At 39.2% G+C, this 27,956-nt stretch overlaps 1 protein-coding gene across 5 annotated transcripts in view; it reads left to right on the top strand.

The window, feature by feature from the left end:
* The window catches only part of cntfr (ciliary neurotrophic factor receptor), a 207,802-nt gene that overhangs the window by 113,119 nt on the left and 66,727 nt on the right, over positions 1 to 27,956 (top strand). For all 5 annotated transcript variants that reach the window (XM_051072824.1, XM_051072823.1, XM_018671773.2 and 2 more), the window contains one exon: positions 7,091 to 7,324. In XM_051072824.1, the coding sequence (XP_050928781.1) occupies positions 7,114 to 7,324 (211 nt within the window). In that variant the 5' untranslated portion in view covers positions 7,091 to 7,113. The remainder of the gene's footprint in view (positions 1 to 7,090; positions 7,325 to 27,956) is intronic.

The following is a 27,956-nucleotide window of genomic DNA, read 5'->3' as shown; positions in this document are numbered from 1 at the left end:
TTCTTCTGCTTACGCCTCCTAATCTGACTAAGCATAGTAACTCAGTATTTATCTGACTTATAACCTGGCTGTAGCATTTCTGAACTAACTCTCCAAGTGATGTTGGATAGAGAATTTGTTCATTGTTTACCTTGAAAGCTATGTTCATATAAACAGTTATTTCTGACATGTACTGTATATTCAAGGACCTGACCAAAGTACTCAGTTTTTGAGCTTTTGTATCTTATTAAAATATAATGCAGAATAAAGAATATTTTTGAATAAAATTCAAGTTTTCAATTTCAATTTTCAATTAAAATGAAAACACAGAAGAGAAAAGAGAATCTCTCTCCAGGCAGCTTTGCCATGTGCAGCCACAGAGTGAAAAAATTTGATCTTCTGAACCTAAACTGATAATTCTCCTGGTTTCTATCTGTGTGTGTCAGCCAATCCAATATTTTACTGTTGGACTTTCAAAAGGCACGTCTCCCTTTAGGCATACAAATGTGATTCACTGATAAATGTTCTAGTGAGTTACAGCCTGGCTGGAAAGCGACACGGTCAGATATGTACATGCCAATGAATCCACAAGGAGAGCTACACGCACACTGGAGAGCTACACATTGTCACAGACAAACCCGCACACACAGCCACTCAGAAACACACATGCAAGCATGCACGAACACGAGGGAATATAACATTTTGAAATGGTAAATCAGAATGCCAGCGCTGAACTTCAATTTCATTTCACGCCGCCGCTGTGCAGTCAGATCATAACTTACAGCCAGTTACTCACATAGACACACACTTTGAACGCACCCGCATGCATGCACAGACAAGTGAAGTCATAGATGCAGAATGATAGAGCCACACACTCGCACATATGAGGGGCAGATAGTCTGTAAACTGAAATGCATGCATGCACACACAGGCTCACACAGCTGGTTCTCCATAATCTAAATTCATCAGTATTCTAATTTAGTCAAGAGGGTTTATGTGTGTGTGTGTGTGTGTGTGTGTGTGTTTTTTTATGGGTTGTGTGGCTGTTAGAAGTGTCTCTGCGTATACCTGTCGGAGGCTGTGTGAATGTCCGCCTGTTGAGAGTGAGGATGAGTGTGTGTCTGCATGTGTGTGCACTTGTGTTGTAGAAGACCCGGTTTTTACTCTTCTCCTCTTCTACCACCTCAGAGGAAAATTCAAATTGAACTCTCTGCACAGAGCGCATGTGATTACCAATGTTATGTTCCTCCACACTTTTAAAAATGTAGAGAGATGGTTGTCAGAAAAGTCATTTTGAAAGCAGACATCTATAGACTCTAAAATTCTTATCTTTGATGAAATACTATGTTCCTCTTCTAGAGGGCATGCCATTTGTGAAACCACTGAAACAGTGGTGACAGAAGGAAAACAAGTCCTCATACCTTAAGTACATAAAAGGCTATTTGCCATTGATTCCCAAAATTACCCATCTGTGTGTTTTCTGAACCAGCGCCCCTAATTTTACTAGACAGTTTAATTTCTCAGTGCCTTTCAAAATGATCTATACAACTGCTATAAAAACAGTTTGTTTGGAATACATTTAATCTTATACAACAAAAATCTTGAGGATGACTCAATAAAGTCCAAAATCTTTTTTCCTATTGTGGTCTCTAATGTAAAGATGCAGGAGTCCGGGTAATAGCATAGTACCAAACCACAACAATGGGTTAGAGAACCTAATTTTGTCCCTCCCGATTTAAAGATTTCAGTTTAATTTAGTCACTGACCAGAATCTTCTAAATGTCCAGGTCCTAAAATTCTATATTAGTAAAATATGTTCTTATGTTCATCTAGGTTTATGTTCAGTGAGTGAGTTTGGCTGTAAGCCTTAAGCTAACATCTTCCTCCCAAGTCAATGTCCTCACTTCATCAATAAGCATTTGATGGTGCTGCAGTGGGAAGGTTTAACAGTGTCCTGCCCGATGGCACTTGATGTTTGAACAGGTAATTCTAGCAGAGTTTAATCAGCTAATCAAACAGTGGGGCTACTTGTGCTCATAAATATCCTCTCTGATAGTAGCCTAATGATAATTTGACCTTAATTGATCTTTCTGGTTGAATTATGGTTAATCAAGGTGCAAAATTTACCAGCATTCCCTCTGTTTGCATAAAGCAAACAACACAACACTGATTCTCTCTGTCGCCATCTCTCTGGGCTTTAGACTGTTATCCTCAATTTCTTTCTGTTTCTCTGCCACCAACTCCCCATATACTGTGTATCTGTTTTCCAGTGGTCTTGACTATTCTTTTCTTGACCTTCACTGGTATGTTTAGCACATGTCTCAGAATTTGACCCCACCTACATATGTTCCTCTGACCATGACTGCATTGTTTGTACGTGTGTGCACATCCCAGGTTTAAACAGTTACAGTGTGTGTAAATGTGTCATTCACTGTAAATATACAGTATACTGTATGTATATGGCCATAAAAATTTATATATCCCCATGGGTTTGCATTTGTGTGTTAATGTGAACAATTGTGATGCTTGACTTTAGCATCCATGTGCAGAGAGGTGTGTGTGTGTGTGTGTGCTCATTTATGTCAGTTTAGTAAACAGCCCACAAGCCTATATATTCAGCTCATTCCCAGTGGGTTTGTGTGTCTATGTGTGTGTTCATTATTCTTTAGACAGCTTCTAGTCAGAGATGTGGGCTTGTAATGTCCTACAGGTCTTCGCACCTGTGACCTCGCAACATAACATTATGTTGGCTCTTAATGGTAATGCACTGCTCTGGGAAAACATCACAAGGCTGCAGAAGAACTACAATACCCTCATTCCCCCTCGGAATCCTACTATGAATAAAAAGTTCAGCTTTCCCTTAATGGCAAAAACACTAGTTGTGTCTTCCTGGTGACCTCTGGAGCCCAAGTGTCCCCTATTATTTTTCCACACAGTAAAACAGCCACACATACAGGATCCAGCTTATTCCATCAGGCATATTACAGTTTAATGAATATGGTTTTTGTATTTATAAGTGTACAAAAATACACAACTGTATTTGAAATGTGGGTAGCATGTTTTTGCAGTTTGATTTTGGACCATTAGATACGATTCACATGAGATAAAAATCATTTTCAGCTGCAGTATCCTTGATTCTCTGTTTTGTCATTATTTATCTCACGTTTCTGTTATTTTATCACCGGTATGACTCACTTGACCTCCCCTGTATTGCATTGCACAAACCTTGTCTCAATTTGAAAATAACTGAACTGCCTCAAGGAGGGTCATAGACTGTTTATTCCTGAGGGCCCCTGTCAGCTGGCAGCAACATATGACTCATTATTCAAGTAGAATAATGAGTAAAAATAGTTAAAATTTAAGCTTTAAGAAGGATATTGATGATTTTAATTCTCATTTAGTATGGAATAACAATGTTCTAATGCTGCTTACAATGGCCTGCCTGTTACCAAGAGATCAATAGCACTCGAGCTGAATGTCATTATGGTTATTAGGCCTGCTTGTCTGTATGGTGATGAGGCATGAGGACATTATGCAGGGCAGTGTATGTGTGAGTGAGTACATGAGTGTACTCATAAGTGTCTCTGCTTGTGTTTCCACTGATGTTATATAAAGTGTATTATGCATGTGTGGCATGTGTGCAGAATACTCATGATCTGTGATATACTATAAGTGAATGCTGAAGTTTCAGTAGGATTCAGGGGGGAGGGCAGGGGAGCAGTTTCAAGGTTAGAGGGGGAGAAAGTGATGGAGAGTGTAGAGCAGAGGGTGAGCAGAAAGAGGAGAGTGAGATAAAGGAAACACAGACAGTGAGAATAATTTACAGAAGGATAGACAAAGGCACAGAGAAAGGTAACAGCAAATGATTGCTACCGTGACATTAGTGCCTAAACATGCAGTCACAAATGCCACACCTGTCTGAACCTTAATGGAAGTGGGACCATAATTATATATTGGGAAATGGTTCATCAGGATTCCTCAAGCCAAACTGCACTACGTTCAGAGCAGAGGTTGTGAGACATATTTTGTATTTTTGTTTCTGAACAAATCACATGAGAAAAACCCAAACCAACAATAAATTAATCCCACCATCGAGAATGCCCAGAAACTGCAGTTTATTTTAACACACACCCACGTACACCATTTTTGTGTCTTAAATGTTTCACAAATATCGGTCCACAGCTGAAGTAGTCCCCAACAAATGCACTGTTTGCTCCTTTTTGTGTAACTTCTTGCTAAGAACCAGGGTCCCACTTTTTGAGGCAAATGACTGTTACCTTTTTAGAAATTAAACCATACATTTGTAATCTCACATCTTCAGTTGGATTGAGTGAGCTTGGGGCTGAGTGCCACAAAAAGGCCGGGGAAGCCTTGGAGGCCTGGGAGGCGAACTAACACATGATTGGTTTTGGTCTCCATAGAGATATTGGCAATGAGAAAGATATAACGTTTAAATGAAAACATGTAAGTGATCGTGAAAATCAGCAGCATCAAGCAGCAGTATTGTTGCCATGGTAACCATCCATTGTGCGTTTTTATCGGACACATGCCAGCCAGTGAGGAACAAGATTTTTTTTGGCCTTGGCACAAGACAGGGACTCAAATGTCACTCCTTTACCTGTAATGTACATGTCCAAATGCCAGTGCTAGATTCATCCTCACATCACATTTGCACTGTGCCAGCACAGGAGAAAAGAAGAGAGCACGTCATTCTCCAATAGGTGAAATAAAATGTTCTGGGTTGTCTGAATAATTTAAACCCATCGGAATCAACAAGAGCTGGTCTTAGCTCACAGCTGCAGAAAATGGCACTGTAGAACATTTTGCACATAGTTAATGAAGATTCTTGCCACAACAGGTCAGCTCACATGACAGACCTGAGCTAAATGAGCGAAAGTGGATGAGAAAGATGAGAGCGTGAGATTTTTAAGTTCAAAGCAGGATATGGATCGAGACAGATGGCAGGGAGGGGAGCGAGGAGGAGACGGGGTGGAGGACGAGAGATAGACGCTGACGGTCAGGGTGAGAACTTTGAGAAAGAACAAGAAAAGGACAGAAATAAAACAGGGAGAGATGGAGAGGGAGCAAAGACTAGAGAGACTGAATGGATATTGGGAAGGACAGAGGTAGAGACAGAGGTAGAGAAAGAGTGATGCAACCTGAGACGATAAGAAGGATGGGATGTGTGTGTGGGGGGGGGGTCCAAGGGATCGGCACTGAGTAGAGACTCTCAAGGACATTTGCAAGAAAAAGCCTCAAAAAGGTCATTTCTGCAAAATATTTTATGGGTTCTTGCTCCTCGCCAATTTAAAAAATATATCAGTCAGAAGAGGATTATGATTTCACTCTCCTACTTTGATAACAGCTTAATGCCACCTAAAGGCAGTGAAAGGAATAGGCAGGGACCTTTTTTAAAATTGTTAATACTTTAAATGATGTGCTTTCTCACTTTGATAAAACAGTAGATTTAATAACACTCAGCAGCATATCCTCTAGAATAATGATTTTAAACTGCATCAGTGTTCATCAATTTTACCGACAATAGAAAATGTATTGCAGGAAGGTATCTCTTCTCTTTTCTCGCCACATTTACTTGCCACAACCACCATCAAAGCTAACATCAAAGTCAAAGTGTAAGGTTTTTGCTAAGATGCAAATAACTTTTTTATGTAAATAAAGTCCTCTTCTACTTGACAGAAGAGGAGATCAAAGGAAAATGGCATTTCTCGCCACTGACATTCATATGCACGCACTTTATTTGGACTCAGGAAAGTGGGAGGCGCAGACATAGAGATGATGGGTATGGACAGAGGGGAAGAGAAGACAGTGATAACGAGAGATGGCGTGAATGAGAGAGGGAGAACAAAGAGTAAAGGCTGTGGAGGTTGAGGAGGGGACTGAGCTACTGACAGAGAGAACAAACAGTGTCAGGTTAATGTTAATGGGGACAGGGATCTTGTCTTATTAAATATAGATGGCTCTGTTATGGGACATGAAATATACATGAAAGACTAGGTTGACATCTGTATCAGCTGCGTTAAGAGGCACATCTGAGGAGAGAGAAGGAAGCTGCATCCAGTGAAAATCAGAAAAATGAGAGGCATTGTGAGAAAGAAAGGAGGGAGGGGATGCGCAGACAAAGAGAAAGACAGGGAGAGAGACATCAGAGCAAGACAAGGATCTTGACAGCATTTGATCCCAGGTCAAAGGAGGGCTTTTTTTTTCTTGTCCTTGTAGATGAGGGCTTTTCCTAAGATGGGGATCAATATTTTATTGTTGTATCTTGTTGTGCTGTTGATCCTCTGCGTTTAAGTGTTAATCTGGGATCTTCACTCTGTGTGGTCATGACAGGTCCCATGGGACTTATCAGCAGAGCAGGGCTACTAACCCTGTTGTCCTGGACAAAACTCCCATAAGACTGGCATATATCCCTTAACCCCTAGGGTCACAGGTTCCCACAACTTTACTAAACCGATGGACAAAGGCAGTGCTGGTGTCAGCAGTGCGGTAGTTGATGCAAGGATAAAGACAACACCGAAAACACAAGTCAGATAGAAACTTTTGCCAAATTATCCATGTTTTTTACAATAAAAATAACTTTTTCCTCCAGTGCCCCTTCCCTTGGTCTCAGGTAAAGCAAGATCTGACTTTCTTCCCATTTTTCACTCACTATAAAAGATTTATAATTTCTAAAAGTAATTAGATCAGAACTATTTATGAACAGTACCCAAATGATCTATCTCTGCCAATTCAAATCAGTATCTAAGCAATATGTGTAGGTGGATAGTACGAAATAAACCAAAATTGAATGAAAAGCTATGATCCAAATAATAATATTGCCACCTCTGAATATTCAGTTCATTTTATTTGTTGAAAACTGCTTAAATAATGAATTCTCCTTTTGCTTCTGGCTGTTGCTTGTTGTTAGGAACCAGTAAGTTAACATTAGCAGGAATGTTCTCACACAGAATATTTTACTCTTTGTATATGCTTATGTAATTATAAAGGCTTTGATTTTGACTGTCTTCTTCCCGTTGCTTAGAATCAGTACACACTTGTTATTAGCTGTTAATGTCACTAACACTTAGTCTTTGACTCTGTCTCTTTCTAGTTGCTAGGAACCAGTATGAGCGAATGGGCAGTGATGTTACCATGCAGTGCGGCTCCCTGGACAATGATGCATCAGTGTCATGGAAGGTGAATGGGACGGATGTAAAAGCCCAACACCGTCTAGAAGGTCCCAGACTGATCCTGACCCAAGTGAACCTGGGCCACAACGGACTCTACAGCTGCTTTCAGAACCCACATGGAGAGAGGCGTGACACCATCATCCTCCACATCGGCAGTGAGTAGCCAGGCGATTGCCCACCAAATATCTTTTCTAATAAGACATGATGAATCTTTAATCATCCCAAAGGGGAACTGGGTCATTGCAGCAGTAAAGAGTGAAAGGAAAAGGCAGAATGGAAACGAAGAAAATATTTTAAGAATGGTCCAACTGAAAATGATGCTGTGACAAATAAATGCAAAAGACAAAAACGATATACAAAAATCTAAAACTTGACTCACAGTTGTAATTGTTCTAGTTTCAAGCACCATTGAAATGTCATGCTCATGATTATATAATGGCTCTGTTATGTCTCTTAAGGATGGTAAGAACACTGGGTCAGCATTGCCTACGCTGACAATGGCATGCACACTTTGTTCTATTCTGGGCACAGGTATAATGTAATGTCAAATGCTGCCATTACAACTTTGTGTTAATGACGCTGTAATATTGATGCACTTGAATTGCACAGAATGATTGAACCAACTGGCTACCAAATTCCCACACTGCTGTTAACTGTAGATAAAAACTAATTGGAGTAGCCTTGTAAGTGACTTTTTCAACCATTCAACTATTTGTGACCATATTTGTGCATTATACATGGATCCTCATCTTAGCAATAGAGCATCAAATTACAACAAGAGCAATGTAGTAGATATATTACTGAGGTTATGGACAAACATGTTATACCCTACGTCTACAGTATGACATCACCAGGTTCTAGAAGATTACGAAGCAGTTTTAAAATTTGTTAAATGCAACTTTGTGCAACAGACTTTACTTAGAGGACCACATGCTGCTACACTTTGTGTAGGCTGATGCCACTGAAATCTGCTGTGTGGTAAAGTAGCAAGACAGGAACAATGTTTGAGAAATTAAAGTCACCCTATTACAGCTACAATAGGTTTGAATAGATTTACACATAATGTCAAGTGCTGACATTACAACTTTGTGTTAACGACATTGTAATATTGATGCACTTGAATTTCACAGAATAATAGCTGAATGATTGAACTGCAACCAACTGGCTACCAAATTGCCACAATGCCATTTAATGTAGATAAAAACTAATTGGAGTAGCCTTATGAGTGACTTTTTCATATTTTTGTTGCTTGCATAGTAAAACCCTTTAGCTAAATTACAATTTTAATAGTAAGTTATAATATTTGAAGAGCTGTTTCATTTAAATTTTAAATGCTAATGTAAAACTTGAATTGTCATGGTAACAGTCCTTGCACTAGGACCTGCTGCCGGCTGACAAGCTCTAATGATTAGTTGTTAAAATGACATTCGGCCATTTTGCTGTTAAGGCTGTGCATTTTAATAATCATACAAAAGCTAAATGAGTGTCAATTTAACGACATGTCATACTGGCCTATGAGTTGGCATTGCCCTCCTTTAAGATCCATTATTCTGATGGTGAAGGTTTTATACACTGGGCCAGTGCATAATAATGGTGTTGAGATGAGATAGACTTGTAAATGACAAGTACCCCTGAGGATAATTGGAATGAAAACACCTTTGTTAAATGTGGTATTTAGCTCAAGTGAAAAATCTTTATTCATACATGAATTAACTTTTAAAACTGCACATTTTAAACAAAATTAACAAGAGTCCTGAGGGAATGAAATCCTTATTTGGTCATTATTTGAAGGTTTTCTCTTGGATTTTATCAGTTTGTATGGCTCGTTGTAACATTAGGCAAATGTATATCATTGTATATTAATACTGTTATCAAATAATACTTGACAAAAAGTGTTATAATTATTGTGTTCAAGGATTTCACTACATAAGCACCATTGGCTTTATGTAAGGCAAAACCAATATGAGTGAGTTTTCAGTTTTATTTATATTAGATCCACTAATACCTCAGATTTATTATGACAACTGTCTCTTCTAATTTGCACCTCAACCCCTTCAGTTTAGCTATTTGAATACATCTGTCACCACAGTAATGCTCCATGATTGATAGCTGCCTGTCTGTTCCATAAATGACAAGTTTGAGAAAAAAACATTTCCCAGTCAACAGCAATTTAATGTTTTCTTGCTAGCAGCAGAAAACTCCAATGATGTGCATTATCTGTGCTTGCCACTGTTTCCTCACATATAAGAGACACTTTCTATCACCCTCTATTTGAGTCTGTTAGTAGTACGAGGAACAGTAAACATTTTAAATTAGGTTCCCTCGGGAGTCATACAGTAGCTGCTAGCTGACTGTAGCAGGTGAAATTAGATATCTCTCTGGCATCGGTCATGGCAGGCCACTTCAAAACGGTGCCAAAAGTGACAAATTTTGATACACTGCAAAAGAAAAACCTTGATTCATCACTCGTATGACAATGAAAAATATGAGCCCATACCAGTTTTCTTCTTTCTGACACTGTTGTATTATAGAGTCCACCTCAGGTCTAAATCAAAGAAAGGCAGATTGAAAGAAAGGTACACTGGTCCTTTTACCTTGCCTCTGCTGAGTCAAACTGTCACGGCAGTGAATTACTTTACTGTGAATCTGGTATACAGCATATAAATAAATGATCCTATTTAAGCCAATTCAATGTAGATAATAAAACAAATCCATATAGGGAAAAAGCACATTAGCTAAGTTGGAAACCAGACCTATATGATTCCATCACGTTGTCAACAGTACCAATAGAAAGCCAAGCACACCACCTATCAAGATTTTCTCCCAGGGTGATGTTAAACGTAACATTTCCATGCAAATGTTTGATGTATGAGACTGTACGGGAGTGTGACAGTTTGGTTAATCATATCGGCAATGATGAATTACTGAATGCTGAAATAATACTGAATTAATGAGAGTTTTATGTTATGGTAGATTATGTCAGCAGGGTGAATGATGCAATGCATAAACAGACTAGAATATGTGTGTGTGTGTGTGTGTGTGTGTGTGTGTGTGTGTGTCTGAAAGAGAATGATTGTGATAGAGAGATGTATACTGCATGTGCAAGCTAGTATGTGTGCACTCATGTGTTTCTGTTACCGGTGGTAATTTTCTGCATCATAATGACACTTTGGTGGTCTCATACAGTGTGTGTGAGTGAGAGAGAAACAGAGTTGCACTGTGTAACTATTCATCAGGGGTGAATTACAAGTTTGTGAGAACAATACCCCAGTGGTCTAGCCTGGCAGTGAATATAATTGCCTTGATAACAGTTGGTGATTTTATGACGTGTTCAAGGCACACACTGGGGCAACATCGACTTTAATTCTGCCTTTCACACTACAGAAACTCAGATTGTCATCTCACACTCTGTCTCTCGCACTTTCCATAACTGTCCTTTTTCTTCAATCTGCTACTTCTTTTTATATATTTTCATTACCATACTGATCTCTGCTGTTTCTGTGTTTTCCTCTTCTGTCTTCTCAGTGTCTGTTTTTATCTGCATTTTTCATTATGGTAACTGTCACCTACAAAACTTCAAAGTGTTGTGCAGATACAGTGATAATGACATCATGACAGGCTACACTTGTTGTGATTACCATCATGATGATAGTTTGATTTTATGCAGTGTTTATGACTTCCACCGGGGGCTTGTTATGTTTTACACAGAAGTGTTATCAGGAGAATAGCACACAGCCATCTGTCTATGCTTTTAAAAAAAAAAAAAAAAAAAAAAAATCCTTCAATTTTTGCCTTTTTTTCCTCAAACTTTATGATTATCTTTTTCTGCACTATATACATTTATATACCTTCCTATACATTTTCTTCTCTGGCCCCTTTCACCTTCCATCCTTTCTTCTCTTCCCAGGCTGTTCTGAATCACTCTCTCAATATTCTCAACATCCTCCATACACCCTCTCCCCCTCCAGCTCTCTCTCTCTGTCTCTGTGTTTTGGCGTGTCGTTTGTGGCGGCATCTGTTCACTGTGTGTTTACACTGGTTTGCATTAAGAACAGAGGACGTCACACCACGACCCCGAACCCGTCTGTGTGTATCTGTGCCTGCCGCACCTTCACACCAAATTTATGAAGAGTTTGTGATCTTTTTCCAGGAGTGTGTCAACATAATGTCAGCACGAGGAGACCACAGTTGTGTGTGTTGACTTGTATTTTCTTGTGAAAACATAGTGTGCCTATGACGTCTGCTTCTCTTCTTCTGCATTATTTCACCACTGTATATAGCTGTAGGATGTTTACACTCTGTCTGTCACCTTGGATATATTCAACACTGCAATTACTTTAAAAAAGCCCCCACAAAAATATGTATAAAATTGTGTGCTGGCATGCATGTTAATTTGTGTCTGCGCATGCAGAGTGTGTGCACGTGTTAAACTGATACACACATGGCAGGATGTTATCATCCCACGGGGTTTAAAAAAGGTGTCTATCTCCTCCAGATATACATACACATGCTAGCACACTCCAGCACGAGACTACTTGATGACATCTTTAGACACTATCTTCAGAGAGAGAAGTGATGTACAGTAGTAGAGAGATACAAAGTGACAGACAGATGAAGAAAAATGAAAGAGTATGGACAGTAAGAGTTCATTATAATTTAATAAGCAGGAGGTCATAAAACTCTGAAGCCCTGATGGTGAAATACAACATCCTTTTCCTTTGCTGTCACAGCGGGGAAGTTATTGCTGTCCTGCCCTTTTCTGGTTTTGTCCATTCTTCTATCTATTGCTGTCTTCACTGGCCGTCAGCTAAACAATTTATAGCATCACAACATGGGCTGCACCCATCCAGTTATTCAGCCTCCCAGCTAACACAACATCAACTGCAGTGGGTCATATATATCTGGCCAGTCACCCTTGTGACCTGTCAAACTGTTGGCCTGCAAGACATATAGTCTGCCAGTAAGCAGCCAGGCCGTTAGCTGATGTAATAGCTTCAAGTTTGCCATTTGTAAGTTCAGCTGTGCTTTAGTTACACTTACACTTAAATTCAGTAAAACAAGTTACTCCATACAAGTTAGTTACAGTGAGATTTTAAGTGATTTCTTACTTATTAACTAAGTGCTGCACACGATGAAACATCACTGTGACAGTGTTTTAATTATGATTATGTTGTAGCATAAATAGTAGCAGTGCAACTACACAAAGTTTCAAGTTTACTGTGAAACAAAAAGAAATGAAATGCAGCAAAGATAGTGTATGTGAAACAAATTTGCAGCCTTTGTCCTTGGTTAGGTTTGTTAATTTAAGACAGTCAAACAATGACATAGATAAAACAAAATCTGGATTAGAACAAGAGATAACAGGTCAGATAAAACAGACTGTGCACATGCATATATGCATATCCATGTGTTAATGTGTTGTACATGATACATGTATAGACATGTATACGTGTACTGCATACAGTATGTAAGCATAGATATGTGTAGTGAAAACTTTATGACAGCTGAAAAGCCTACATTGATGTTTTTGACTGAACAATAAATTTACAGTACCCTTTCACGCCACAGACTTACTCTTATATTCCTTTAAAAGGTAGCACAACTCATGAATCTTGACAGTGACAGTGATCAGTGGTTAAAATGAAAGGTTAACCATTTTTAACCATCCTCCTGCATGATGGTGAGCGTGGCCCCCCCAGACATCTCGCCCCACCCCCCACCCCCCCCCCCCGCCCCCCCCCCCACCCGCCCCCCCCACCAAAATTCTTGACAGATAATTCATGGGACAATCAGGGTACTCCAGACAAAGCACTCCCATTACTGTAATGACAACATTTTAAACATCTGTATTGAAGAAAAACATTTGTATTGGGAACAAGAGTGGCATCTTTGTAGTAATGAATTTATACCATAAATCATCAGACAAGAAAGGGGGTTCTCGCTTTGGCATTGAGTCATTCTTGTAAACAAATGCAGTCTGAGCTGCTGCAGCTCTCAGATCAGAGCGGTGCCATTATGTAAACGCACTTGCGGTGTAGACTTTTTTCATAATGCTACAAATGATAACAGAAGTCTTAACCACCAGTGTTGTGGGTGTGGGTTGGGTTATGAGGTCGAGTCCATTTGGCTTGGGTTAAGGTGTGTGTACATGTGTGTGTTTGTATGCATGTGGTTCTTACTGAAAAAAGCTTAGAAAAAGGGAAGGCGAATAAGATCTGTTCTCTCTCTCTCTTTTAAACATCCTCAATTCTTGCTATTTCTCTCCCAGTCTGATAAATAAGGAAGGACAAGTGTCTGGTTGTCCAGTTCCTCTGGTGTCACACTGTTAAAGATACATCACCAATATTTGGGATTTCACACTTCTTATTATACGCAAAATGTTCCAGTTGAAAGATGCAAACACAGGCACACAGGTGATAGGATATGTAGCTTTTAGATATCTGTTGACATAGCAATGGCATATCTTCAGATTTCCTCTAATGCTAAATATAACTAATGTACATGTAGCCCTCACCCTTTGTCTTAACCCAAGAATATAAATTCAACGAAAATTCAATCACATATACGCTAATGAAGTTCACATTCAGATATTCCATTCCTAAATTGGTTGGTTAAATGAAATGTTTAGATCCAAATGTAGCCTATGGAGGACCACACACACACACACACACACACACACACACACACAGATTGGTCGCCTTCAGCCTCACTGAGGATGAGTTGAAGGAGGAGTGAGTTCTCTTGTTAGATTGATGTGCATCTCTATCCCTCAGGCAACTTATTTCCACACACAAACACCAATTGATATCTATTTCCTTTCTCTGGGCAGCTTGTTTTTGTGTGTATCCTCTCACACATAAACTCACAGACTCACACACACACACGCACACACACATACACACACTCAGGGGACCCGTGCTACATTGCTGGGTAATGGAATTGTCTTGTCTCCTTGCAGACAGATCGCTATGGAGGAGGGTGAACATGTAGAGCTCCATTTCCTCTGGGACCTCGTGTTTAAACCGGGAAGTATTTGGCCCCACGTGTAAGGCCACTGCTGGAACTACTCAGCTTCCATTTTAATTACTCTTGCTTGCTTGTCCCAGAACTCGGTCAATCATAATAAATAGAAAATACCTGCATGGAGGATTTACACGGCTGTAGAATTGAATTCAACAGTTTGTCAACGTCAGCCGGTCTCTCGGGTCTTGTTTCTGTCAGTGTGAGAAGCTGCCTCAGTCCGCTGGAACTTTGTGAAACAAGAATTTTAAAAATTCAGATGCATGTTTGGAAGGAATGATGTGGAAGCATGGCAAATACAAAGAGATAATGCCACGTAAGTGTTTCCAAAGGAAGCAGAAATAATTTTTATAATTTTATAATTTGAAAAAAGGCACCTAAACATTGATCTCCAGAATGGAAAATATAAAGACTGTATCAGAAATATGAGTTTCAGATTTAAGCTTATTTCACACAAAGACATGAGTAGAGAGGATTTGGCTCAGGTCCACCAAGGGTTCTTGAGCAAGACTGTGACTTTCTACCGCTCCAGAGAAACTGTACTATAGCTGACCTCTGACTTCTCAAGCAAAAACAGGACTTCCCTGCAGGAATCAATAAAGCATAAGGTCAAAAAAAGAATAAGCACTGTTGCTCTATATGACTTGGTGAGAATTTTATTGCTAAGTATAACCTGACAAATGTACATCTTGGTTTTCCAGTTTTGAACGAAGGCTTTTTTTTCTCACTTTTTTACTCTCTGCATCTTAGGTGTTGTGGTAAACATCTAATATTCATCCTCAGCATCAGTTTGTGTACATCCTCTGTCCTATCTCTCTTTCTCCCTCCATAACATTTTCTCCTCTTTTGTTCCGCTCCATATCGCCAATTTCTCCCCCTCTCCATTTTTTGCTCTATTTGCGGGACAACAGCAACTCCCATCACTTTATTGTAGCAGACAACCATAACAAATGGGAAAATGGGCCCAGTTTAAGAAGTCAATGGGAAGCCATGGGGGAAACTCAAACATATTAAAAAAAAGAGTCACTGTGTGCTTTGGCTTCTTTGTATCCGTTGGGTATCAGGAGTAATCTGGCAAGATAGATTGTTTTCCCTTTCGTTCTTTCTCAGTGCTTCTGTTTGGCCAAAAATCGCTAAGGCCTCAGGAAAATACTCAGAATTTAGCTCTTTTTATTTAGTATTTAGTATTTTATTTAGTATTAGGTGTTTTGTCCATTCAGAATTTGTATAGTAAATGCATGTATGAAGTTACAGCTCTCTTCCTCTCTCTCTCTCTCTCTCTCTCTCTCTCTCTCTCGCTCTCTCTCACATACACTCACGCACACTAAAGTAGGAAAGCATAATTTCAGAGGCTCTGCAGCTTAGCAAAGGTTGTCTTTTCTCAAGACCGGAGTCCAGTATTCTGGTCTTTCATGTAGGCCTCCACATACACACTCACCCATCACTCTCACAGTGTATATATACCCCCCCCCCAACTTCTACAATTTTTTTTTTCCTCATATCTTAAAATTCGGGCCGATCCTGTGGTTTCTATCTCACTCTCTTTCTTTCCTTCTTTCTCATCCACTAATCCTCTTATACCGCCCCCTAGTCTATCCCATATCACCCATTACTTTCTCCTTCCCTTGTCATCTTTCTCTCTATAGTTTGGTGTATATAAGCTTATGCTCAAAGTCTCATACAACCATGTTACACTCTAGTGAGCTCCCGCTTCCCACTGTCCTTACAGAGGTCATGTATGACTGTAATCTTTATCTACAGTATTGATAAACACAGACTGTCCTAATACCAATCAATCTGTGTTATCTTATGGTTGCTTTACACTTAAGGCATCACGTTGTTTAATTTGCAAATGTATCATTCAGAGTTAGTAAGCTCCAGACTACAGAGATAGTCCAAGCTATAGTGTGAAAACATATACAGATTAGAAATAGAAGAGAACGCTGTTAACACAAAACTGTCCAAAGCTGAATTTAATAACAAAGGCCTGTAGATCAAATTGGCTCAGTCTTCCCGGGAAGAAGCTGTAGAGGAGGGAGACTAAGTTCAATAAAGACCAGGTAGAGACAGGGAAGCTTAGTTTAAGGACCAGGAGCCTAACACAGGAAATAGTGCGGGCAGGAAGCAGGAGTCAGGGTCTTTGTGAGGATTTAGCAAAAAAAAATGAAATTTTGCATGCAGTGATGAGAAAGAGTTAGAAAGCTGCTGCACTTTCTCTGCTAGAAAAATATGACCTCTGTTATTTAAACAAAACATGACTGTGCAGCTACAGTATGATGGCTTTATTGGTGAAACCAAAAGAAGACGAGACAGAGTGCAAGTTAATTGGCATGTGAATCAATTAAAAATGGTAAAACAGACATGCATCATATGTTTTCTTATTGAAACAGAGTAGTGAGGACTAACATATCACAGCTAATGGTTGGAGATATTTTTTGCAGAATTGGTAGCTGTACAACCATTAGCTAACCTGAAATAATAAGATAGTGCTGTAATATTGCTGTTGAAAGTAAAATATGGACAACAGATGGTAGGATACACATTAGCTTGTCTGTTCTTAAACAAGATGAAGTTCATTCTCTATAGAAAATGCAATTAAAGCTAGCAAATCAGCCTTGAGTTGCCTCTTTGAGGTGGCAAGACTGAGTTGAGACATGGTCAACCTGGAACATTCTTGGAAGTGATCATGTCTGTGTCAAAAAACATAAGGGCCCCTGGTTTTGATTTTGGTGGCTTTAAAGCCAATTGGAGCAAACTTGAGGGGATGAACTTGAGTGACTGGAGCATCACGGCTCGTCCTCCAAAATGCTGCCTCCTCGCTCCAATTAAATTTTCAATGCTCCAGCTCCGTTCCACCCAGATGCTCTGCATGAAACAAAACCATGGACGTATATCTGGTAATTGGCAGTGTAGAATGAGTGTGCTGTTGCTGTCCTAAACCTTCTTGTTCTTTGCTGCCTTTTACTGATCCTACACCTTCTCTAACTTTTTATGTCAATCTTCAGAATATACATCTATATCTTCCCTTTTTTTGTCTGTTCTTACTTCCTTTAGAATTGTTTTGTCCTGTCACCATCAACCCTTTCTTATTTTCCTCCTGCACCTCTCCTTTCCTCTCCTCTCTTCTCTATAGTCTTGCTCTCCTCTGTCTTTTTCTTCCTGTCCTTTCTGAACACCCAACTAGATTTTCATATATTACTGATCATTGCATTAACAGGTTTGAAATGGCTCTGGGGTCAATATCATCCTTGATTCAAAAGGTGCATTTTCATCCACCTCTTTCTCATAATAAAAAAGGATCGTCTGCAAATTGGAGTTAGCCAGGGTTCATTGTGTTTTCTCTCTTTCTCCCTCTCCACTTCCCTTCTCTTGTGTCTCTCTCACTTTCTCACTCTAATTACCCATTCAGAGGATGTGGAATAAGCAAACTGACTGTATTATTATCTTGTCTCCTCTGTTCGCTCCACTTTCCTACAGTTGACATGCAGGAAAACACAAATGTCTGTGCATTGTGTTTGTGTATGTGTGTGTGTTTGTGGGTTATGTATGTAGGTGTTGCTGCTTGTGGGTGCCTTTTTGTGCGCTCCATATTAATTTGTCACTCTATCTTTGCCAGTGTGCATGCGCATCTTTGTTTGTGCCAAAATGTGAGCGGGTATGTGTGAGTTGCTGTGTGTGTGTGTGCACGCATCTGTGGTTGTCACTGTGTGTTTTGCATCTGTGCCAAAAAGGTAAAGGCCTGTTCCCTCCTGATTAATGTCCAGTAAAATAGAAATTTCTGGGCTGTCTTGGCCCTTTTACGAACATGTGTGTGTTTGTGCGTGCGTGTGAGACAAGACAGACAGGGGCAGAGAGAGAATGAGAGAGAGAGAGAGAGAGAGAGGAGAGCCTTTGACCAGAAAGTATTCCTCCTGGCTCAGTGTTCAGCTGTGAGGTTGAGCAGTTTGCTCCATTGACGTCAAGCAACTGAGAAATGGTCAGATATCCATGAAAACATGCTCATCGGCCATTTCCATGTCTGTGTGTGTGTGTGTGTGTGTGTGTGTGTTTGTGATTCAAATGTCAAATGTTTGGTAGAAGTAAAATTGTCCACTCCTGCTGACCCTTACAACCAGCCCTGTCACATTCATTCAGTTTAATGCATCCCAAACCTAAAACCAAAACTCTACAAAAACATCTTGTCAAAAGCATAGACGGAGAGAACTGCTCAGTGTTACAAAGACTTTCCTCAGCTTTCTGAATTTTAAAAACAGTCACGCATATTGTCACACGGGTGCATGCACACACTTCAACAAATCCTAGAGAAGAGAGTAATGCAGAGCACGATAAGCAAACAGGACCCCCATTTTCTTATCATGTTCCATCACCTGTTCCCTCAAATGTATGTTTCTGTTGGTAGATAAAGACCTGCTTCTCATGTACTTGGTGATTGCTGTGGCTTCTGTAATATCTTCTTTGAGAAGCTGTCTAAAGGTGCCGCTATCTAAAAAACTGATGCTCTGGTATATGGTGTAAAATAGTACATAGATAATAGTAATACACTGACTTGAATAGAGCTATTATCATTGTGGCTCTTGTGCATAATCCAGAAAGATGGTGCATAAGTCACTATGGTCCCTGATATACTTTGCGACACCCAGGGATGGTTACAGTATTGTTGATGACAAAATGGCAGCAGTGACAGCAAAGATGTCAAGCAGACAAGCCTTGTGAGTTCCTTACAAAACTTTCCGCCATTGTTGTGGCAGTCCAAAACTTCTCCCAAAGAATTCAAGACACTTGCGTTAGCCATGATGCAAACGTGTAGTTAAAATTAAGTATTTCAGCAGCTTAAAAGTTGACATAACTCATATTCATAGTTATTGATGATGCTGATAAAAACATACATATTTGTTTTTATTGTGACTCTTGGGAAACACCATTTCACCTAGAGTATAGGGCACTACTGGAAAGCTGCCACTCAGGTTAAGAATAGCTCACTGTTGAGGCATTAAAGTCAATCAGTATTATGGAAAGTAAAGTGAAAACTGGGTGAAAAACTGGGTCCAATGCAACCATTGGCCAGTTTTACATAAAATATTGCATAGATGTTTTTGCAGAGGGTTTTCTTTTTTAAGGATATACAAAATCTTATGAGAATGTATTGCAAATACATATATGTTTTTTTTGTGCATATTTATTAAAATGATACAAAATACTCCCTCTGTATTCTCTAGCTTTCTATTGCTGCTGTAAAGCTCTGAAATAGAGAAGTGAGCAAATTAGTAAGCATCCCTTGGCTCTCATCTGCAAGACTGCTCAGATATAAGGAGTTTAATAAACTGTGATGTGTGTGGAGTTGTGTGTGCGGACAGAGTGTGACAAAGAGACACAGTGTGTGTATTTTTGTGTCTATAAAAACCAAGTGAGAGAAAATCAAATGGGGAAAGGAAATTAATATATTGATATATGTAAGAAAACAGAACAAAGTGAATGCAAGTCAAGGGTGTACTGTGCATGTAGAATCCAACATGCATATGCGTATTCATGCATCCCCCTCACACTATGCATGCTTGCTATATTTTCTCTACCTATATCCTTATATGTGAGTGTGTAATGGACTAGGCCCTAACATAATTTCACGCTTCAGGATAAAAGTGACTTCTCCATTTAGTCTATTCGGGCCATTTCTATTTGATGCAGCAAACTAATCTGCACTTCCGAAGGAGATTGTTTTCCACTCACTCACTGACTTATTAAACTGAGGAAGACTGCTAGCCCTTGAAGATGTGCTCAAGGAACGTGTCCTGCTTCGTATTGCTTCTATAGAGACAAAGAAACACATCATCAATGGCATTTTTCAGTCAAAGAAACAGCTGTCAATGAAAATATGTTGAGTCAAAGTGGCCTTAAGCATGCTAGTGTATCCAATGTCTGTTTCTGTTCAAGTTAATCTTTATCAGCTACATACTGTCAGCAAAATACCTGCTGGATGCAGTTTTGAGTATATGTCATGAAAGATAAACCCTTGGAATTGATGCTTATTGTGTGACTGAAGCAATGAAAAGACTAACCAGTTCAGTGTGTTTCAAGGGGGCCCTGTGATGGACTGGCAATTAAGGATAAGCAGTATAGATAATAGACGGATGGATGTGAAACAAAGGGGACTGAACACTATGTAATAAACACCTGTATTAACTTCATAATAACTCTACAACAATTTTTAAAAGTTATTTTGGGTTTTTTTGCCTTTATTTGATAGTACAGTAAAGAGAGACAGGAAACAGGAAGAGACTATAGGGGAGTGACACACAGCAAAGGTGCGGCTGGCTCGGGAGTCAAACCAGGTAACTCGCTGCTCAGAACACTAAGGCCTATGAGTTACGCACCCTAACCATTCGGCTATTGGGTCACCCCTCTGCAACAGATTTTTAACTGTGTTGTCATTGTTCACTGATCCATCCACGCCGCTCACCTTAAACTACTTAAATACATTCTTAATGTGGACTCTGCTGCTCTGTGTCTCACTTTTGGGCACTTGTTTGAACAACTGTCAAATGGTCAGTTTTTAAACTATAGTAGTAGTTGTACTATTAGCAGGAGGAGATGTAGGAGAAGCAGCTTGAGGGGTGTCAGTTGTAAAATTTGTACAGTACAGTTGTTAAAAAAAAAAAAAAAATGGATGTATGAGAATAGTGCTAGTAGTAGCTGTAGTTACAGTGGCAGCTCTATTTGTAACAACCAAAGCTGGTATAGTAATAGTTGTAGAAATACTAATACAAGCAGCAGAAAGCTTAAGCAGGAGCAGTGCTTTCACTGCAAGAGCAGCAGTGGCAGGAGTCCAGTACAGTTTATATTGCATTTGTCTCTGATAAATAAAGGGTTATTGTGTTTTCGAAGAACCCAAGTATTAAGACATAACTGCAGCACTGCTGTCCTCTTGGAGATGTCTCAATTACACCAGCTTGTTGGTCCACTCTCCAGGGACCAGGCAGCTGTGAGCCTGGACTGTGGCTAAATGGGATAGTCCCAAAGGACAGATATACTCACAGAACACAACAGCTTGGGAAAAGACAGGGAGAAAGCAGCAGCAGCGGCAAGAACAGGAAAAGTCATATGGAGATAAGGGGAAAAAGTTGCAACAGAAGGCAAGAGTGTGGTAAATTCAACAGCTAAAAAAGTGCTGGGGCTAACAACAAAATTTGGATGCAACAACTCCTTTTTGGACTAGATCTATAGAAATATATCCAGCAGAAACGGTTCATTAAAAAGAGGTAGAACTGAGATACAGGATATAAAAGAACTTTAAAGAAAGGGATATGGGATGTTGGAACTCCAGTTGTGTTCAGCATAAACAAACACCGCCTTCTGGATGTTCAAACACACAAACACACTGACACACGCATGCTCATGCACACATACAGACACACACATGTTGCGGTGGGTGGATGAAAGGAGTCTCGAACAAACATAGCTCCTGTGTCGAATGAGCTGTTCTTATTGTGAAAAAACACAGAGATGTTGGTCTTGGCTGGACAAGAATGTGGGCTCTATCGGTGTTTTGTGTGTGTGTGTGTGTGTGTGTGTGTGTGTGTGTGTGTGCGTGTGTGTGTGTATGTGTAGTGCATGTGTGCGCCAATGAAAGCTTGAGCTTGCTGGTTATTTGTGCAGGCTTCGCTTCAAACAGTCGGCATGCACACACTCATACAGACAGCACCATAGACAAAAATGCAAAACACACCCTTAACACATCTAATTATCTATTTTACAGTTTGAACCAGGTTGTTTTTGGCACATTTTGAGCTGTACATCTAATGATGCGTGTGTGAGGATGTGCGTTTGTGTACGCTGCCTTTTCCTTCCTCCATCATTCCCTTCACTTCCCTTCACTTAGCAGGCACGGCTTTCATCCTCATGGTGTTTTTTGTTTGTTTGTTTGTTTTGTTTTGTTTTGTTTTTGTTTTTTTGTTGTTTTGTTTAGTTAGCATACCTGTTCATGTCATCTGCCTAAATTTACATCATTAGCTTTCAAGTGTTTGGGTGGGCAAATCACACAGAATCCAATCAAATACTGCACTGCTGTGAAATCTTTATAGCTTTGATTGACTCAAGCCTTCAGGAACTGCAAAACACTGAGTCACTTTTTTGTCTTTGATTTGAATATGAAAAATATTCTGTTAGCCTGGAACTGGTTTCACTCATTGGGGATTATGTCAGCTCTTACTGAATTTAATAATCCAAATAGTTAAAAGTGAACAAAATCAAAAAGTAGTCAGCTCTGAGCACTGACGAAACAGTTGCACTTCCTGTATCATGTAATTGTAATATGATAGAGGGATCTTAAGTAAGAAATTAATCATAAGTGTTTGATGTAAATAGTCTACAGTCTTCTAGCATGCATAATAAATTCAGAGACCAGGGGATTATTATGATGGAGCGTGCTCAATAATACATTGCAAGTTAAACTGTCAGTCTGAATTTTGAGCCTTTTCTCTGTTACCCCAAAGTCTTTGTCTCTAATCAAAGGTGTGAAACTGGTCTTTGATTCAGTGTCAGAATGAGTATCTGCATCTGACTATTAAGCATGGTGGAGGTACAGGAGGAGAAGCACTCAGACCTGGGATTGCATTAGTTATTTCAGCTGATGGGGAATAGAAACACTTGTTTAATTTTGTTTTGTAGAAATTCAAAAACACCACTGCTCCTTCCACAAATACCATTTGGTCTTCACCAAATATGGTACATACATGCATTGCCATTGTTCTTGAATTATTGTGATGACACATCCACATATGAACTCATTGTACACACTCTCACTGTTTGGACATTTGCCAAAAATCAAATTTATTCCCTGTCATATTGTGTATTTTAAATCAAATGTGCATCCAGATGCTAAATAAAACCTAAAGGTTTCCTATTATTACACATAATAACACATTTAGAGGATTGTGCAGCCATGGCAAAGGTACTATATGCTCTTTCAATGCTTTCTAGTTCTGACGTGAGCTTGCTATATTGAGCTTGAGTTATTTTAGTTTGCATCCATCCACCATGAAATTATCTGCCATAACACACCTAATGTGAATCCTTTTACTGCTGTGAGTGTGTAACACATTTGTAGAGCCTATAAGAGACAGCTGACATTTGTTACTTGTTTAGAGGAATCTGTTCAAAGACATGAGTGTTGTTAACAGGAACACTCTGCACAAGAGATTCATTCACGAAGCAGCTAACCTATAAAACCCACAGCCCAAACTACTCCTATTGTGCCTTGTTAACAAGGGGTAGAATAATAAATAATTCATGCATATGTTTAGAGGCATATAGCAGATTTCTTCTCTCAACAAACAGGTGTGTGTATGTGCACACATTTGTCTTTGGGTGTGTGAGAGAGTGAGATTAACTGTATCAGAAAACTCAGAAGAGAGAATAAATATTTTCAGATTTCTTTCAGCATCTCTGGAGGGGAAAGTTATTGTGTGCTAATCAGAGAGAAAGATGAAATCATCAAAGCAATACTACAGTCTACTGAGTCTGCCTGAATCTCCATGCTTAGAATTTCTCATTTCTCTTTCTCCCTCTGCTATCTGTCTGTCTTCTTTCTCTTTGTTTAGTCCCCCTTTCTTCACTTTTACACACTCCTCATTTTCATTCTCTGAGTGTGTCCATTCCCCCCCACCCATAATTTGCTTCTGTATCTCTGATGTATCTTTTACTGTTTGGCCTAGCTACTTTTTTATAACATCTGAGCAGCAAAATAAAATAAAATATGGTTTGTTTCAGATCATACTTTAACATTTAATAATTTCTGAAAATTCAACCAGCAAGAGAATGATTACCTATCTTGTTGTTGACATCGATCTCTGCTAGATAATACAAAATGGTGCCAGAAAAAAAAAAAAAAAGGCCATACCAACAGGGTGTTACTGGATAGAAAATGTGCCCTTACTTAGTGTTTTCACACCTGAGATGTCTCTGTGACAACCAGTGTCATAATACAAGCAGATGTTTACTCTGTGTAATCACACAAAGTCAGTGTGGTCATTCTGTAAATTGCAATGTGGACATTAAGCATTTTAGATAAGATTTGAAATACAAATTGGATTTGTTGGCCTTAGGTGTGTATCTCTGTATGGGTTTTCTGTTGTCTAACATGCAGCAGTTTTAAACTGTCTTTCCTTCCTCACCCTCCCCATCTTTAGTCTGTCCCCTTCTTGTCTGTCTCATACTCCCAATCATATTCCGTTTTTATAGCTGAAGCATTAAATTGAAAAATGCTGTCTTGCCTCTGCAGTCCTGTTGTATTATCTTTCTAAAGCTTATTAAGAAATAATTAACCTAATTCACTTTTGCTTTAGGCAGAGTTTCCCGATGGTATTTTATAATACTGACTTACAATGAAAAGAGAGATAGTGACAGTGTGAAAATGCTTTTGGGAAATGAAGACAGAATTAATAATAACACTGCACTGTTGTACTGGGCATGCAACTCATTACTACAGAATTATTCAAGACTATTGCTCGTTTATTGAAATGCAAACCAAAGAAAATGAATAGGTAAACAGGTTTAGCAATTTAGCAATGCAATAAACATGCTGTTGTTGACAGGGAACAATACTTTTGCATCGACACAGGCGATTTGTGTGTATGTCTCAGTGTGTGTATGTGTGCATAGACTAAAGTTATCAAACTTGTTTTGCTAGCTATCATTTTGTATCATATCAAAAAAAAAAAGGAAAAAGAAATGCTAATTGCATGTTAACTGGCCCACTACATTTCCTGCTAATCCTTTTTTTCACAGCTGTGTTAATATTTCCAGGGCAAATATTTCCAGGGCAAATATTTTCCTAATATTTGCCCTGGAAGTTTCCTAGATATAACACATATGTAATTAAGTACAAATTATGGGAGAATATATGAATATATGTTTGCCTTTGGACACATTTTGCATAATTGCATGTTCCGCTGACATGTTGTGTATTGTTGTGACTACATGATTCTCTGAGTTACACCAGCACTTAATTGGAAGTTATTTATTGGACATGCATCAATTAAATGCTCCCTTTATTTCCCCTAGAAATAGTTCCAAATGACATTTCTCTTTCCAGGCAACTTCTTGGAAAATGTTAGAAAATTCCTCAGCAATTACCCATAAAGTAAATTACTATCCATTTCCCTGATGACTTGTTACTGTACAAATATAGAGGAAGTAAATTGCATGCAATGGCCAAAATAGACAACAGAATACAACAGAATAGAGTTGCCCTTGGTAATGGTCCAATATGATGTAGTTTCAATTATACTGTGAAACAAAATAACATATAATGTAAAAAACATGTCGTATCAGCAGGAACAGCAGGAAAATGTTTTATAAAGCCTCCTGAGGATTTAAGGGGAATATTAAAAACATTTGTGTTCAGGCGGTTTGACACCAAGAAATCTGATTAGATATTGTATGATTAAGCTGGAGTCAGTGACAAAAGGTGAAATGTTGTGCCATTTATCTAACAGGACAAAACATGCTTCCGTTGCTCCTCCAACCAGCCTTTCATTTCCTTCTGTCCATCTTTGCTCTCTGTTGATAATGATCTTGGCAGGGCACAATGAATAATGTACACTTACCGTAATGGTCGGAAGAGGTTCAGAGAACACACACACACCAGGGCCATGCGTGCTCACACACACATTCATGAGTACAGAGGAAGGCATCCAGTGGTTCGCTCACACACACACAGACATACAGTACTCTGCGTGCACAAATGCAAAACTTTCCCAATTATACACACACGCTAAAGCACACACTTTCTCAAGGACGCATTTTAGCACACCAGATATGGCGCATGCACAGACACAGTCATATGTGCACAAACACACACACACACACATGCACACACTCACGCAGCTGGGGGTAATTCCCTCATTTCTTAATGATGGGCATCAGAGAGTAGGGAATGTAAATTATTAAAGCGTACAGCAATTAGATACATAACACTCCCAGGGAGACACTCACTCACTCTTAAAGTACACACACACAAAAATAAGAATGGACACACACAATATGTAAGATACATGAAACAAAGCATGCACATTTTCAAATAGATATAAAGATTGTTTTTGGCATACATAGGCACACATGTATTAACTTATCCATTCAAAGCCAACCTCACTGTGTACACGCACTCAAACACGCATGCATGTGTGTTAATGCAGCTCTGTCTGAGAGTTAGACATTAAAGCTAATTACAGGTGGGCATGTCATTCATCTGATACTGAATGAAAGGGTTTGACTTAATATTTTACTTTGAAATGTGATAGTTCTTTGAAAATGAATATGTCCCAAACATTGCTCATTCCTAAAAGTTGTTTTATATTATGTCCGTGGTGTGTGTGAATGTGTGTATTAGGGGCGTATATACGTAGATATGTGTCACAAATCTAGATGTCTTTAATTCTGAAGTTGTACATTATAATTAAGGCTGTAAAAAATATATGCAGCGGAGATGAAACATATTTTGATCTATCCATCAGGGCTTTGACCATGTTTAATTGCAACCTTCTATGTGCTGAAAATTCCTGCTTTGTCCTCGCTGTCTTGATCCTGTGACCTCCAGGTTAATGACGGTTCAACATCAAACACCTCTAGCATCAAAAACCCTTTTAGAAAAGGTATTAGCAGAGCTTATTATATCTGGCCGCTAGTGTCATTACAGAATTCAATCTCAATGGTCTGACTTGTTTCCAGGCTCAGGAAACATTTCCTGGGAGACGATGTCTGCTGTCCATTGCAGTTTGAAAAAAAAATGAATTATTCATTTGATGTTCCTACATGACAACAATTTTTCACATCTTCAGATATCCTTTGGATATAGGAAGCAGATAGTTGCCTATTATAAAATTCATAATGCAGGATATAGTAATGTGAAGGGCAATGTGTACAGCTTTTGAAACACGTGAGAATCAAGCATTCGTTGAACCTCACTTAACCTTTTGTCCTTAGAGGTGGAAGGTTTTACAGGCTATTGAAAGTGAATTCAGATGCAAAGCTTAGCCATTAAATTGGGATTAATGGCCTGTATGGGTAAATGGAACATCATATATTTGATTACATACTGGTGTCATAGGCTGAAGGCAGTGATGCAGTGTGTCATTATTCATTTGATCTTTGGTTTAATGGCTATTCAGACTTTCTTCAAACATAGCAATTGTTCAGTATGGTTTTCCAAAAATTGAATACTGTGTCCCGAAATTGTAACCATTAATTCTTAAAAAAAAAAAAAACTTCTCTTCCTCTTTTGTAGCCTTATTATGCAACCTACAAAACATAGCCCTTGGCCCTCCTAATGCAGAATAATAATCCACTTGAAGTGCCCATTCAACTGTTCTGCAGGCACATTTTACATAATGTTCTATGTGAAAAATGATTTTTGGGCCTCAAGTGATTTTTCTTGGTTTACCACTGGGACAAATAAGGCAATAAGCCTGACTCTCTCACAATGTATCCAGCTCTCTTGCAGTAAGTAATACATTCATGGTTGCACCACATCCTACCATTAACTTTCCCAAATCTTGCCATGTTATCAACCCTCCCCTCCTCCTTCCAATGGCTACCGCCAGCTTTCTAGCGTGAGATTCAAGGACCTTCTTGAGTTATACACGCTTTCTGAGCTGCACCAGTGTAATGCATCAAGGCTCGTCTGAACAGCCTGCGTCCACTTGAGTTTCTCTTCCTTGTAGCAGTGGTGTTGCTGCGCCATGTCTCTTCAGCGTCTGCTCTCCAGCAGGGGGAACA

The sequence above is a fragment of the Lates calcarifer genome, linkage group LG9 (assembly GCF_001640805.2).
Source record: "Lates calcarifer isolate ASB-BC8 linkage group LG9, TLL_Latcal_v3, whole genome shotgun sequence".
Lineage (NCBI taxonomy): Eukaryota > Metazoa > Chordata > Actinopteri > Centropomidae > Lates > Lates calcarifer.
The sequence above is the reverse complement of the archived record's forward strand: the minus strand, read 5'-3'. Positions and strand labels throughout refer to the sequence as shown.